The sequence below is a fragment of the Mustelus asterias genome, chromosome 13 (genome assembly GCF_964213995.1).
Source record: "Mustelus asterias chromosome 13, sMusAst1.hap1.1, whole genome shotgun sequence".
NCBI classification, from domain to species: Eukaryota; Metazoa; Chordata; class Chondrichthyes; order Carcharhiniformes; family Triakidae; genus Mustelus; species Mustelus asterias.
The window spans coordinates 6527801-6540745 of NC_135813.1; the positions used below are offsets into that span (position 1 = coordinate 6527801).

At 53.8% G+C, this 12945-nt stretch overlaps 1 protein-coding gene across 2 annotated transcripts in view; it reads left to right on the forward strand.

Annotated features, from left to right (window-relative positions):
• Window positions 1–2797: 2797 nt before the first annotated feature.
• The window catches only part of usp20 (ubiquitin specific peptidase 20), a 65881-nt gene continuing 55733 nt past the window's right edge, over window positions 2798–12945 (forward strand). For both annotated transcript variants that reach the window (XR_013499333.1, XM_078226257.1), the window contains exons 1-2: window positions 2798–2907; window positions 7669–7766. Coding sequence is in view for 1 of the 2 variants with exons in the window: in XM_078226257.1 (XP_078082383.1) it covers window positions 7686–7766 (81 nt within the window). In the remaining variant the exon portion in view is untranslated. The remainder of the gene's footprint in view (window positions 2908–7668; window positions 7767–12945) is intronic.

The window sequence follows — 12945 nt, forward strand, 5'->3', positions numbered from 1 at the left end:
GGTCCTGGTGCTGTGAGACATCATAGAATCAGTGCAGAAGGAGGCCATTTGGTCCATCGAGTGCACCGACAACAATCCCACTCAGGCCTTGTCCTCATAACTCCACATATTTACCTCACTAATCCATCTAACATACATATCCTGGGACACCAAGGGGCAATTTAGCATGGCCAATCAACCTAACCTGCACATCTTTGAACCGTGGGAGGAAACCAGAGTGCCCGGAGGAAACCCACGCAGACACGGGAGAATGTGCAGACTCCACACAGACGGTCACCCAAGCTGGGAATTGAACCTGGTGCTGTAAGGCAGCTGTGCTAACTACTGTGCCACCCATGTTTTCATTTCCCCCATAAAATGTTAGCTGTGACTCAGTGGGTATTACTGTTGTTTTAATTGGTCAGAAGGTTTGAGTTCAAGACTCATTGAAGACTTGACCGTGCCAATCCGGGTTGACACTCCCGACTGGCACTCACTACTGAGGCAATGCTGCACTGTCAAGTGCCATATTTCAAATTAGACATTAAACTGAGGCTCTATCTGCACTCTTGGGTGGATGTAAAGATCCTGTGGCTCTATTTTGACAGAATTAGCATGAGTTGTCCTCGGGGTCCTGGTTGATATTTACCTCCCAATCAACATCACAAATCAGATTACTTGTTCATTGTCATGTAACTGTTTGTGGGAGACTGTTGTATGCAATCTAGGAAATTATCATCGATTGTGAGCAAAACCCCATCTGGTTCACTGCTATCCTTCAGGGAAGGAAATTTGCTATACTTACCAGAGCTGCAGAGGCCATTTCGCCCATCGAGCCTGCACCGACAACAATCCCACTCAGTCCCCATGCCTATAACCCCACGTATTTACCCTGCTGGACCCCCTGACACTACGGGGCAATTTAGCAGAGCCAATCAACATAACTCTGTCTTACATCCCTGCTGTCATTTGTAATTAAATCCCCTCTATTGTGTTCTAGGTTCATGACTGCAGTGAAGATGAAACTCACTGCACTCATGAAACTAGAACACAATTGATCGTTAATGAACAGGGGAATAAGGCAGTGGGATAGCAAGATCCCCACACACCCTGGATATACTCTCTTCCACCTTCTTCCATCAGGAAAAAAATACAACCGACTCAAGAACAGCTTCTTCCCTGCTGCCATCAGACTTTTGAATGGACCTACCTAGCATTAAGTTGATCTTTCTCTACACCCTAGCTATGATTGTAACACCACATTCTGCACCCTCTCCTTTCCTTCCCTATGAACGGTATGCTTTGTCTGTATAGCGCACAAGAAACAATACTTTTCACTGTATACCAATACATGTGACAACAATAAATCAAATCAAAATCAAATGTTGGGTGGCGGATAAGGTGGAGGGATAGCTCTGTTGAGTGGGGGAATAGGGTATTGGGGTACCCTGTTGGATGGGGGAGGGGTAGGGTGGTGGGATTGCTCTGTTGGGTGGGGGGACAGAGTGTGGGATGTGGGATTGCCCTGTGGGGTGGGGAGTAGCCCTGCAGGGTGTGCAAGGTGGAGTAGCCCTGGGGGGTGGGGTGGGTGGGGGGGGGGGTGGGGTGGGAGGAACAGGTCTGGGAGGTGGGGGATAGCGCTGGGGGTGGAGTGATAGTCCTGGGGGGTTAGGGTGGGGGGGGATATTCCTGGCGGGTGGGGGGTATCTCTGGGTGGGAGTTTAGAGTGGGAGGGATATCACTGGTGGTGGGGATATCCCTGGGGTGTGGGGTTAGGATGAGGGTATCCCTGGCGGGTGGGAGGGGTTAGAGTGGGGGTATCCCTGGGGGGTTAGGGTGGGGTGGTTAGGGTGGGGTGTATCCCTTGGGGGTGGGGGTACCCCTGTGGGGTAGGGTTAGGGTGGGGGCGGTTAGGGTAGGTGATATCCCTGGGGGGGTGGGGTTAGTGTGGGGGATATCCCTGGGGGGTTAGGGTGGGGTGGTTAGGGTGGGGTGTATCCCTTGGGGGTGGGGGTACCCCTGTGGGGTAGGGTTAGGGTAGGTGATATCCCTGGGGGGATGGGGTTAGTGTGGGGGATATCCCTGGGGGGGGGGGGTTGGGTTAGTGTGGGGGATATCCCTGGGGGGGTGGGGTTAGTGTGGGAGATATCCCTGGGGGGGTGGGGTTAGTGTGGGGGATGTCTCTGGGGGTGTGGGGTTAGTGTGGGGGATATCTCTGGGGGGGTGGGGTTAGTGTGGGGGATATCCCTGGGGGGGTGGGGTTAGTGTGGGGGATATCCCTGGGGGGGTGGGGTTAGTGTGGGGGATATCTCTGGGGGGGTGGGGTTAGTGTGGGGGATATCCCTGGGGGGGTGGGGTTAGTGTGGGGGATATCCCTGGGGGGGTGGGGTTAGTGTGGGGGATATCCCTGGGGGGGGTGGGGTTAGTGTGGGAGATATCCCTGGGGGGGTGGGGTTAGTGTGGGGATATCTCTGGGGGGGTGGGGTTAGTGTGGGGGATGTCTCTGGGGTGTGGGGGATATCCCAGGGGGGGTGGGGTTAGGATGGGTGCAATGCTGTTTCTATTGTAAACAATGCTGTATCATTCTGGGGCTGGAGTCAGCGAGCTGGCGCATGCGCGGTGCGCTCCAACCCGCACGCGGGGAAGCTGTGATGTCACAGCAACCCCCTGCAATCCACCGGCATCCGGGTAACCGGGCGGCGGGAAACTACAATTCCCAGCGACGCCCGCGGCACCCATTGCGGGCTGGAGGCCGCCCGACATCCGGGTCCCTCCCCCCGGCCTGGAACTACAACTCCCAGCGCGCACCGCGCGCTCCCCAAGATGTCGGTGGGACCGCTCGCGCTCCTTTAGCGGAAAACATTAAAACGGGCGGAGCAGAAACCCGGTCCCGCCGACAAGCGGCCAGCACCGGGCTCAGGGCTGGAGGTGTGTGTCAGCCTCCTTCATCTGTTTCTGAAGGAATGAGGGTGTTTACAAAGCTGATGAGCGATGCTTTTGTGCTGGCTTCAGTTGTCATCGCTGGACAGACAGGGGAGAGGAGGCTGCCTGGAGGGAGGGTGTGTGTGGGGGGATCTAGAGGGGAGGGGGGTGGGGGGATCTAGAGGGGAGGGGGGCGGGGGATCTAGAGGGGAGGGGGGCGGGGGGATCTAGAGGGGAGGGGGGCGGGGGGATCTAGAGGGGAGGGGGGCGGGGGGATCTAGAGGGGAGGGGGGCGGGGGGATCTAGAGGGGAGGGGGGCGGGGGGATCTAGAGGGAGGGGGGCGGGGGGATCTAGAGGGGAGGGGGGCGGGGGGATCTAGAGGGGAGGGGGCGGGGGGATCTAGAGGGGAGGGGAGGGGGGCGAGGGGGATCTAGAGGGGAGGGGAGGGGGGCGGGGGGATCTAGAGGGAGGGGGGCGGGGGGATCTAGAGGGGAGGGGGGCGGGGGGATCTAGAGGGGAGGGGGGGGCGGGGGGATCTAGAGGGGAGGGGGGCGGGGGGATCTAGAGGGGAGGGGGCGGGGGGGATCTAGAGGGGAGGGGGGCGGGGGGATCTAGAGGGGAGGGGGGCGGGGTGGATCTAGAGGGGAGGGGGCGGGGGGATCTAGAGGGGGGCGCGGGCGGGGGGGGGATCTAGAGGGGAGGGGGGCGGGGGGATCTAGAGGGGAGGGGGGGCGGGGGGATCTAGAGGGGAGGGGGGCGGGGGGGATCTAGAGGGGAGGGGGGCGGGGGGGATCTAGAGGGGAGGGGGGCGGGGGGATCTAGAGGGGGAGGGGGGCGGGGGATCTAGAGGGGAGGGGGGCGGGGGGATCTAGAGGGGAGGGGGGGCGGGGGGATCTAGAGGGGAGGGGGGCGGGGGGATCTAGAGGGAGGGGGGGCGGGGGGATCTAGAGGGGAGGGGGGGCGGGGGGATCTAGAGGGGAGGGGGGCGGGGGGGGATCTAGAGGGGAGGGGGGCGGGGGGATCTAGAGGGGGCGGGGGGGATCTAGAGGGGAGGGGGACGGGGGCGGGCGGGGGGATCTAGAGGGGAGGGGGGCGGGGGCGGGCGGGGGGATCTAGAGGGGAGGGGGGCGGGCGGGGGGATCTAGAGGGGAGGGGGACGGGGGCGGGCGGGGGGATCTAGAGGGGAGGGGGACGGGGGCGGGCGGGGGGATCTAGAGGGGAGGGGGACGGGGGCGGGCGGGGGGATCTAGAGGGGGGCGTGGGCGGGCGGGGGATCTAGGGGCGTGGGCGGGCGGGGGGATCTAGAGGGGAGGGGGGCGGGGGGATCTAGAGGGGAGGGGGGCGGGGGATCTAGAGGGGAGGGGGGCGGGGGGATCTAGAGGGGAGGGGGGCGGGGGGATCTAGAGGGGAGGGGGCCGGGGGGATCTAGAGGGGAGGGGGGCGGGGGGATCTAGAGGGGAGGGGGCCGGGGGATCTAGAGGGGAGGGGGGGCGGGGGATCTAGAGGGGAGGGGGGCGGGGGGATCTAGAGGGGGGCGCGGGGGCGGGGGGATCTAGAGGGGAGGGGGGCGGGGGGATCTAGAGGGGAGGGGCGCGGGGGGATCTAGAGGGGAGGGGGGCGGGGGATCTAGAGGGGAGGGGGCGGGGGGATCTAGAGGGGAGGGGGCGGGGGGATCTAGAGGGGAGGGGGCGGGGGGATCTAGAGGGGAGGGGGCGGGGGGGATCTAGAGGGGAGGGGGGCGGGGGGATCTAGAGGGGGAGGGGGCGGGGGGATCTAGAGGGGAGGGGGACGGGGGGATCTGGAGGGGAGGGGGCGGGGGGATCTAGAGGGGAGGGGGGCGGGGGGATCTAGAGGGGAGGGGGGCGGGGGGATCTAGAGGGGAGGGGGGCGGGGGGATCTAGAGGGGAGGGGGGCGGGGGATCTAGAGGGTAGGGGCGGGGGATCTCGGGGGGAGGGGGGCGTGGGCGGGGGGATCTCGAGGGGAGTGGGGCGTGGGCGGGGGGATCTCGAGGGAGGGGGCGTGGGCGGGGGGGATCTCGAGGGGAGGGGGCGTGGGCGGGGGGGATCTCGAGGGGAGGGGGCGTGGGCGGGGGATCTAGAGGGGAGGGGGCGGGGTGGGCGGGGGCGGGAGGGGGATCTAGAGGGGAGGGGGGCGTGGGCGGGCCGGGGGGATCTCGAGGGGAGGGGGGCGTGGGCGGGCGGGGGGATCTAGAGGGGAGGGGGGCGTGGGCGGGCGGGGGGATCTAGAGGGGAGGGGGGCGGGGGATCTAGAGGGGAGGGGGGCGGGGGGATCTAGAGGGGAGGGGGGGCGGGGGGATCTAGAGGGGAGGGGGGCGGGGGGTCTAGAGGGAGGGGGGGTCAGAGGGGAGGGGGGCGGGGGGATCTAGAGGGGAGGGGGGCGGGGGGGATCTTGAGGGGAGGGGGCGGGGGGGTCTAGAGGTGAGGGGGCGGGGGGGATCTAGAGGGGAGGGGGCGGAGGGGATCTGGAGGGGAGGGGGGCGGGGGATCTGGAGGGGAGGGGGGCGGGGGGATCTAGGGGGCGGGGAGATCTAGAGGGGAGGGGGGATCTAGAGGGGGCGGGGGCAGGCGGGGGGATCTAGAGGGGAGGGGGGCGGGGGCGATCTAGAGGGGAGGGGGCGTGGGCGGGCGGGGGAGTGTTTGTGTGGGGAATCTCGGGGTGAGGGGATGGGATGGGGTGGGGTCTGGAGTGAGGGGGTGTGTGTGTGTGGAGGAGTCTGAGGTGACGGGGTGTGTCTGTGGGGGGTCTGTGGTGAGGGGAGGGGGTGTATGGGGGGGTGTGTGTGGGGGGTGCCTGGGTGAGGGGAGGTGGGTGTGTGTGGAGGGGTCTGAGGTGATGGGGTGTGTGTGGGGGGGGGGGGGAGTCTGGGGTGATGGGGTGTGTGTGGGGGGGGGGGAGTCTGGGGTAATGGGGTGTGTGTGGGGGGGGGGGAGTCTGGGGTGACGGGGTGTGTGTGTTGGGGGGAGGGTCTGAGGTGAGGGGAGGGGGTGTGTGTGGGGGCTGTCGGGTGAGGGGAGGGGCTGTGTGTGGGGGGGTCTGGGGTGAGGTGGGCGGGTGTGTTTATGGGGGGGGTCTGGGGTGAGGGGATGTGTGTGGGGGGGGGGTCTGGGGGTGAGTAGAGGGGATGTTTGTGTGTGGGGAGAGGGGGGGTGTGTGAGGGGAGAGGGCATGTGTATGTGCGTCTGAGGATGAGGGGTGAGTCATGTGAATGTGTTTCTGTCTGGGGGTGGGGGAGATGTGTGTGACTATGCCCCTGTCAGGGTTGGCGGGGGGCATGTGTGTGTCTGTTTCTCCACTCATCCTTCGCCAGCATCACCCACATTTTCAATCATTTAATTTTTTAAAATGTTAACCTGATACTTGTGTGACTGAGAGGGGAAAAAATAAAACACACATCCACTTTAGCTATCAGTCATGGGGCTGGGATGAGAAAAGCTGTTGAGAATGAATATGACATTGTTGGTTTTGAAATATGTGGGTCTGCTGTGATAATTATTGCTAACGGCAGTCACTCCTTGCTCGGTCTGGGGGAACTTTTGCAGAATTGCACCTTCTCTAGACCGTACAAGCACAGATTCCTTAGTGAGCCTAAAGACAGCCCAACCAGGGCTCACTCTAGGTTTGATTTTCTTTTGGGTTGATGGTTCTTGCACAACCAAATGAAGTCAGCTAGGGAACAGATCCTTCGCAGCGATGGAGTGACATTATATCCCTTGGATTTAAGCTAAAATTATCCCTATCTAAGATGAGGCCATAGAACACATTCATAAAGATGCATCTTTCCACGTTACAAGGTGCCCATGACTGGTAGGTTGAAATCTACCGTCAAACTGATTTACTGTTTACCAAAAGAGAAAATGCTGGAAAATCTCAGCAGGTCTGGCAGCAACTGTAAGGAGAGAATTGACGTTTCGAGTCCAGATGACCCATTGTCAAAGCTGCTTTGACAAAGAATCGTCTGGACTCAACGTCAGCTCTTTTCTCTCCTTACAGATGCTGAGATTTTCCAGCATTTTCTCTCTTGGTTTCAGATTCCAGCATCCGCAGCAACTTGCTTTTCTCCGGTGGTTTACTCTTTACCTGAATCTGTCTGTAAAGGCTGTGAATTAAGCCAGTGAGTAGCTGAGCCCCATAAAGGCCTCTGCTCAGTCCCAGATCTATGCTGGACAAGTTGATTTCACTCTGAGTTACGGTTTGGGTGTTGTGTATTGGTCTGTGGGCCGTGGATTAGAGAGAGTTAAAATACTCCTGCACCTGACCACTATCTGAGGGTCCCTGCTGGAGGTGCCTATGGTAAAACGTCTTGTTCTGATATGTTGGATTACTGCAGCTGTGTAATGTTTTGTTATATTTTATAAGGTTGCCATGCATGTGGAAATGTTTTCAATATATTTACAATTCAACTGCAAGGTTATTGCGGTGCACAGACTAGTTTTAAAAGGTATTAGAATGTGGAGTTGGAGTCAGACAAGCTGCATGCTCTATGAAATAGTCTTTTAACCAGAAGTCTCACTGGACATTTTCTATGGGTTAAACCATCAGTGCACTGGTCAAGATATACTTCACATTCTGAACCCTTCCTCTAGCCCTGGCAGCCTGGTTTGTGTTAAGAAGTACTATCTTTGCTATCTTTAAGCTAGCTGAAGTCGAAGACAGATTAATTCCCTTCTGTGCGTATCTAATAATACTGGACAGCCTATGAAACAACGTAAAGTTTTGATCTTAATAGCTGCAATTCTTATTACAGTGCTAAAGTTTGGGAAGATGTCGAATGCTACTGATATCTGTCCTCACCTGGATTCAATAGGAGAGATTACTAAAGAGGAGTTGTTACAGAAATCAAAGGTAAAAAAGATTGCTGATATTGATTGAGTGGTAAAACGCTGTATAAAGTATATGCAGTCTGAAATGCGGCTGAAGTATTTTATAATCACTGTCGGTACTGGATAATGTCTGTACTGCCATGTTAGCAATAATTGTGTAGATAATGTGGCCATTTGTAATGTTCCTTCCTTGTCATACTTTTGGCTCAGTTCAGCACTTTCTCCTCCAAGTCAGAAGGCTTTGGATGGAAGCTCCAGTCCAGAAAAGTAAGCACTAATCTACTGCACTGATGTGTCAGCCTACTTGAGCAAGTAATCCACTGAGTTGCTGTCTTTTGGATAAGACATGAACCCACCTGGTGTAAAAGACTCCCTGGCACCATCTGAAGAAGTACAGGAGTGAAATAGAAGTTTAAAGTTTATTTATTAGTATCACAAGTAGGCTTACTTTAACACTGCAATGAAGTTACTGTGAAAATCCCCTAGTCGCCACACTCCGGCGCCCGTTCGGGTAACACTGAGGGAGAATTTAGCATGGCCAATGCACGTAACCAGCACCTCTTTCGGACTGTGGGAGGAAACCAGAGCACCCACACAGACACGGGGAGAATGTGCAGACTCCACACAGACGGTGATCCAAGCTGGGAATCAAACCCGGGAGGCAGCAGTGCTAACCACTGTGCACCATGCTGCTCCTGAGCAAATTCAATTGCCAGAGCACCAGTAAAATTCTCTGTTCTATTTCAGTATGTCAAATTCTGGTTTATTAATCAGTGGCCCTAACATTCTGTCTCATGTGACATAAGCACCCTATTTTTGTGAAATAGCAAATCCTCTGGCACACTGAACAACTTCATTTGAGGTCTGTAAAAGGGAAGAGAAATGCAGGCAATCTTGAGGGTGCATTGTGCTGGAACTTCTTGTTGCGAGCAGTACTGTCAACAGATAAGTTTGAGACATCGCTTACCGTTCCAGCAATCAAAATACTGTGGGTGCTGGTAACCTGAAATAAAATCAGAAAATGCTGGAAATACTCAGGTCAGGCAGCGTGTGTCACAAGAGCAGTCACTGTTTCAGGTTTAAAGTTTATTAATTAGTGTCACAAGTAAGCTTGCATTAACAGTGCAATGAAGTTATTGTGAAAATTCTCTAGTCGCCACACTGTTCGGGTACATTGAGGGAGAATTTAGCATGGCCAATGCACCCTAACCACCACATCTTTTGGACTGTGGGAGGAAACCAGAGCACCCGGAGGAAGCACAGCTGACACAGAGAGAACATGCAGACTCCGCACAGACAGTGACCCAAGCTGGGAATTGAACCCAGGCCTCTGACACTATGAGGCAGCAGTGCTAACCATTGTGCCACCATGTCAATGATCTGTTGTCGCAGCTGGGAAAAGCTGGATTTGGAAGAATGCAGTAAGAGTTTTAACAACACCAGGTTAAAGTCCAACAGGTTTATTTGGTAGCAAATGCCATTAGCTTTTGGAGCGCTGCTCCTTCGTCAGATGGAGTGGATATCTGCTCTCAAACAGAGCATACAAAGACACAAAATCAAGTTACAGAATACTGATTAGAATGCGAATCTCTACAGCCAACCAGGTCTTAAAGATACAGACAATGTGAGTGGAGGGAGCCTGAAGCACTTAATTTGGAAGAATGGGCAGAAGAACAAAGGGAAGGTCTTTGATATGGTGGGATGGAAAAGCGATTAAATGTCAAAAGGTGTAAGGCCAAAAGAAGAGGTCACAGGAAGAGTAAATAAAAACAGGAGATGTCTAGAGGAGTTGAGAGAATGTCAGGTCTCAAATAGCTACTATTTGAAAGCAAAACCAAGGAAATGAGAGAGAAACAAGAGGAAAAGACCAAACCAACAAAGAAAGAGAAAGAAAGCAAAAGCTGAAGGTTACAAGCTGAAATTGTTGAACTCAGTGTTGAGACCAGGAGGCTGTAAAAGTGTCCAGTCAAAAGATGAGGTGTCATTCATCAAGCTTGCAATGAGCTTCATTAGAACACTGCAGCAAGCCAAGGACAGAAAGGTCAGACTGGAAGCAACGTAGAGAATTAAAATGACAAGGTGGCAGGAAGCTCATGGTCACACTCGCAGACTGAATGAAGGTATCAGAGTTGTAGAAGCTTGTGGCCCTTTTTCACCTGAAAGGGAGAAAAAGTATTTTGTTTAAGCGATGGGTGAGGTGACGGATGAAATGAAACTGCAGACCAGGACGTTTTTGAGATAGTGCTGCTGTACAGAGATTGAGGGTGTGCAATAGCAGCATAATCGAATGACCGTGTTCAGCATCCAATTGGAAAATGATGATCTGTAATTTGATTCAGTTTATTTATTGGTGTCACAAGTAGGCTTACATTAACACTGCAATGAGGTTACTGTGAAAATCCACTAGTTGCCGCACTCTGATCCTGTTCGGGGAGAATTTAGCATGGCCAATGCACTTAATCAGCATGTCTTTCAGGGAGAACGTGCAAACCTCACACGGACAGTGATCCAAGGCCGGAATTGAACCTGGGCTCCTGGTGCTGTGAGGCCTCAGTGCTAACCACTGTGTCCCCATGCTACCCAATGGTGGCAAAATAAATTTGTCAGAGATGAGGGTGACAAGAGATATGTAACAAGGGCAAATAAATTATGGTGGTACAATGGTTAGCACTGCTGCCTCATAGTGCCAGGGACCTGGGTTCGGCTCCTGGCTTGGATCATTGTCTGTGCGGAATCAGCACGTTCTCCCTGTGTCTGCGTGGGTTTCCTCCGGGTGCTCTGGTTTCCTCCCACGGTCCAAAGATGTTCGGGTTAGGTTGATTGGCCATGTTGAATTGACCCTTAGTGTCAGGGGGGTTAGCAGGGTAAATGCCTGTGGTAATGGGGATAGGGCCGGGGGGGGGGGGATTACTATTGGTGCAGGCACATTGGACCGAAAGGCCTCTTTCTGTACTGTAGAAATTTTATTGAGCTCAATTTCGATTGTCCCAGGACCCACAGCCTTTCGGGAAGCATGTTCTGGATTTATACTCTCCACCTGGTGAAAAAGTGCTTTCTGGTTTCTCTCTCAAATGGCCTAGCTCTAATTTTAAGTTTAAGCCCTCTTGATTTGGTGTCCTCCACTGGAGGGAATAATTTCACTTGTGTATCTTTCCACCTTTTCAAAATCTCTTAGTTTTAAAGACTTGAATTAGATCGCTAATGTTCCATTTGTCTTTTTGATTGTGTTTTGTGTTTGTGCTTTGGCATCCAGTGATTTGTAAACATGCGTGCCTAAATCCCTTTACTCCTGTACAACCTTTGGGGTCTCACCATGAAGCTTCCTCTCTTCCCCATTTGGGTACCCTCTCTCTTCCCCATTAGAATTCCTTCAGGCACGATTTTACTCACTTGCATATGTCCCTTTACATCTTCCTTTTCCCATGCGCACAATTTAATGTGCAGCTGAACTTAGTATCATGTGTAAATTTGCATGTACATTTCTTGTATATAGAATATATATGCGTGTGATCTTTTTACACATGGGTACACCACCACCACGTGCAAGTTCCGCTCCAATCCCCACACCATCTTGACTTGGAACTGTATCACCACTCCTTCACTGTCGCTGGTTCAAAACCCTGGAACTCCCTAACAGCACTGTGGGTGTAACTACACTGCATGGACTGCAGCACTTCATGAAGGTGGCTCACCACCACCTTTGCAAGGGTGATTAAAGTTTATTTATTTTATTAATCACAAGTGAGGCTTACATTAACACTGCAATGAAGTTGCTGTGAAATTCCCCTAGTCGCCACAGTCTGGCGCCTGTTTGGGTCAATGCACCTAACCAGCACGTCTTTCAGAATGTGGGAGGAAGCCAGAGCACCCGGAGGAAACCCACGCAGACACGGGGAGAACGTGCAAACTCCACACACACTGACCCAAGCCGGGAATCAAACCCAGGTCCTGGCGCTGTGAAGCAGCAGTGCTAACCACTGTGCTACCCATCTTAGGGCTAGCCAGTGACATCCACATCCTGTGAAAGAATAAATAATTTTTTTAAAAAAGAGATGCAGAGGCCTCAGTCTAGCGGTGGGGACTGTCAAATTATTTCCAAGATATGTTTATGCTTCTTCGAGTAGACATCATGTTTTATTGATAGCTTGGTAATTCAGTTCTGACAATCAGACCTAATTTTTAAGCAAATTTTGACCTTTCCACTTGCACTGCAGAAGGGCATGTCTGCAAGCAGCAAGCTTCAGTTTTTTTTAATCAGGAGCCATTACAATAAGTTATTTATACACCAGTATCCTACTTCAGAATTTAAGTGAAGGGCACTGGTTAATGCATGCTTAATGTTTGTTTTTGAAAAGTGATGTAACTGCATTCACAAGGAGATAACATTGTTTACTCCAAAAATAGACCTGCTAAAATGGGGGAGTTAGGAATTTGGGGGGAGGGGGGTTAGGAATTTGGGGGGGAGGGGGGGGTTAGGAATTTTTCCTTTGGCAACTAAGGAAATAATAAAACAATATGTATTAATTCTTGTTCCTTCTGCACCGACCCCAGATCTATTGTCTCACTTCAGTTCACGTAAACACAATAGTGCAGGCCTCAAAACCTACAGGTACTTATGAAAATAAGGATCTGGTCTTCTACTGAGCAGCAGCTGTTTCTTGGGTGGTTACTAAAAATAAGTACTACTTTATCATGTTGCGTTACCCCACTGTGAATTTGTCTAAACTCGAGTCTTGTGAGTCAGTAATTAATACTTGCCACAGATGATCATCCAATCAGCAGAAATTGCTCCTGCAGTAACTTGTACTTTCTTCCCATCGGGTAGTAACTGAAATGTATAAATTTTTTAACAAAAGTTTTGTACGATAAGCTGTCATCTTTTCTTACAATGGCGTGGAAAGCCTTTAAACAGCAAACACAATAGGGTAGTACTGCAGTAATAACAGAATTTGTGAAGCAGGTTTGCTGGCATATCTGCAATCTCCACGAATGCTTCGGTTTGAATTTGAGTTCCGTAACCTAACTTCAGAATTTCAGTGAGCAAATTTCTATCCAAACCTCAGATTTTGGGCTTGGGCGCAATAGTAGAGGGATACAAAAGAATGGTCTAGTGGGCACATGAGTGGCGCAGGCTTGGAGGGCCGATGGGCCTGTTCCTGTGGATGTTTTGTTTTTTGTTCAACGCAGTTTCAGTGTTACTA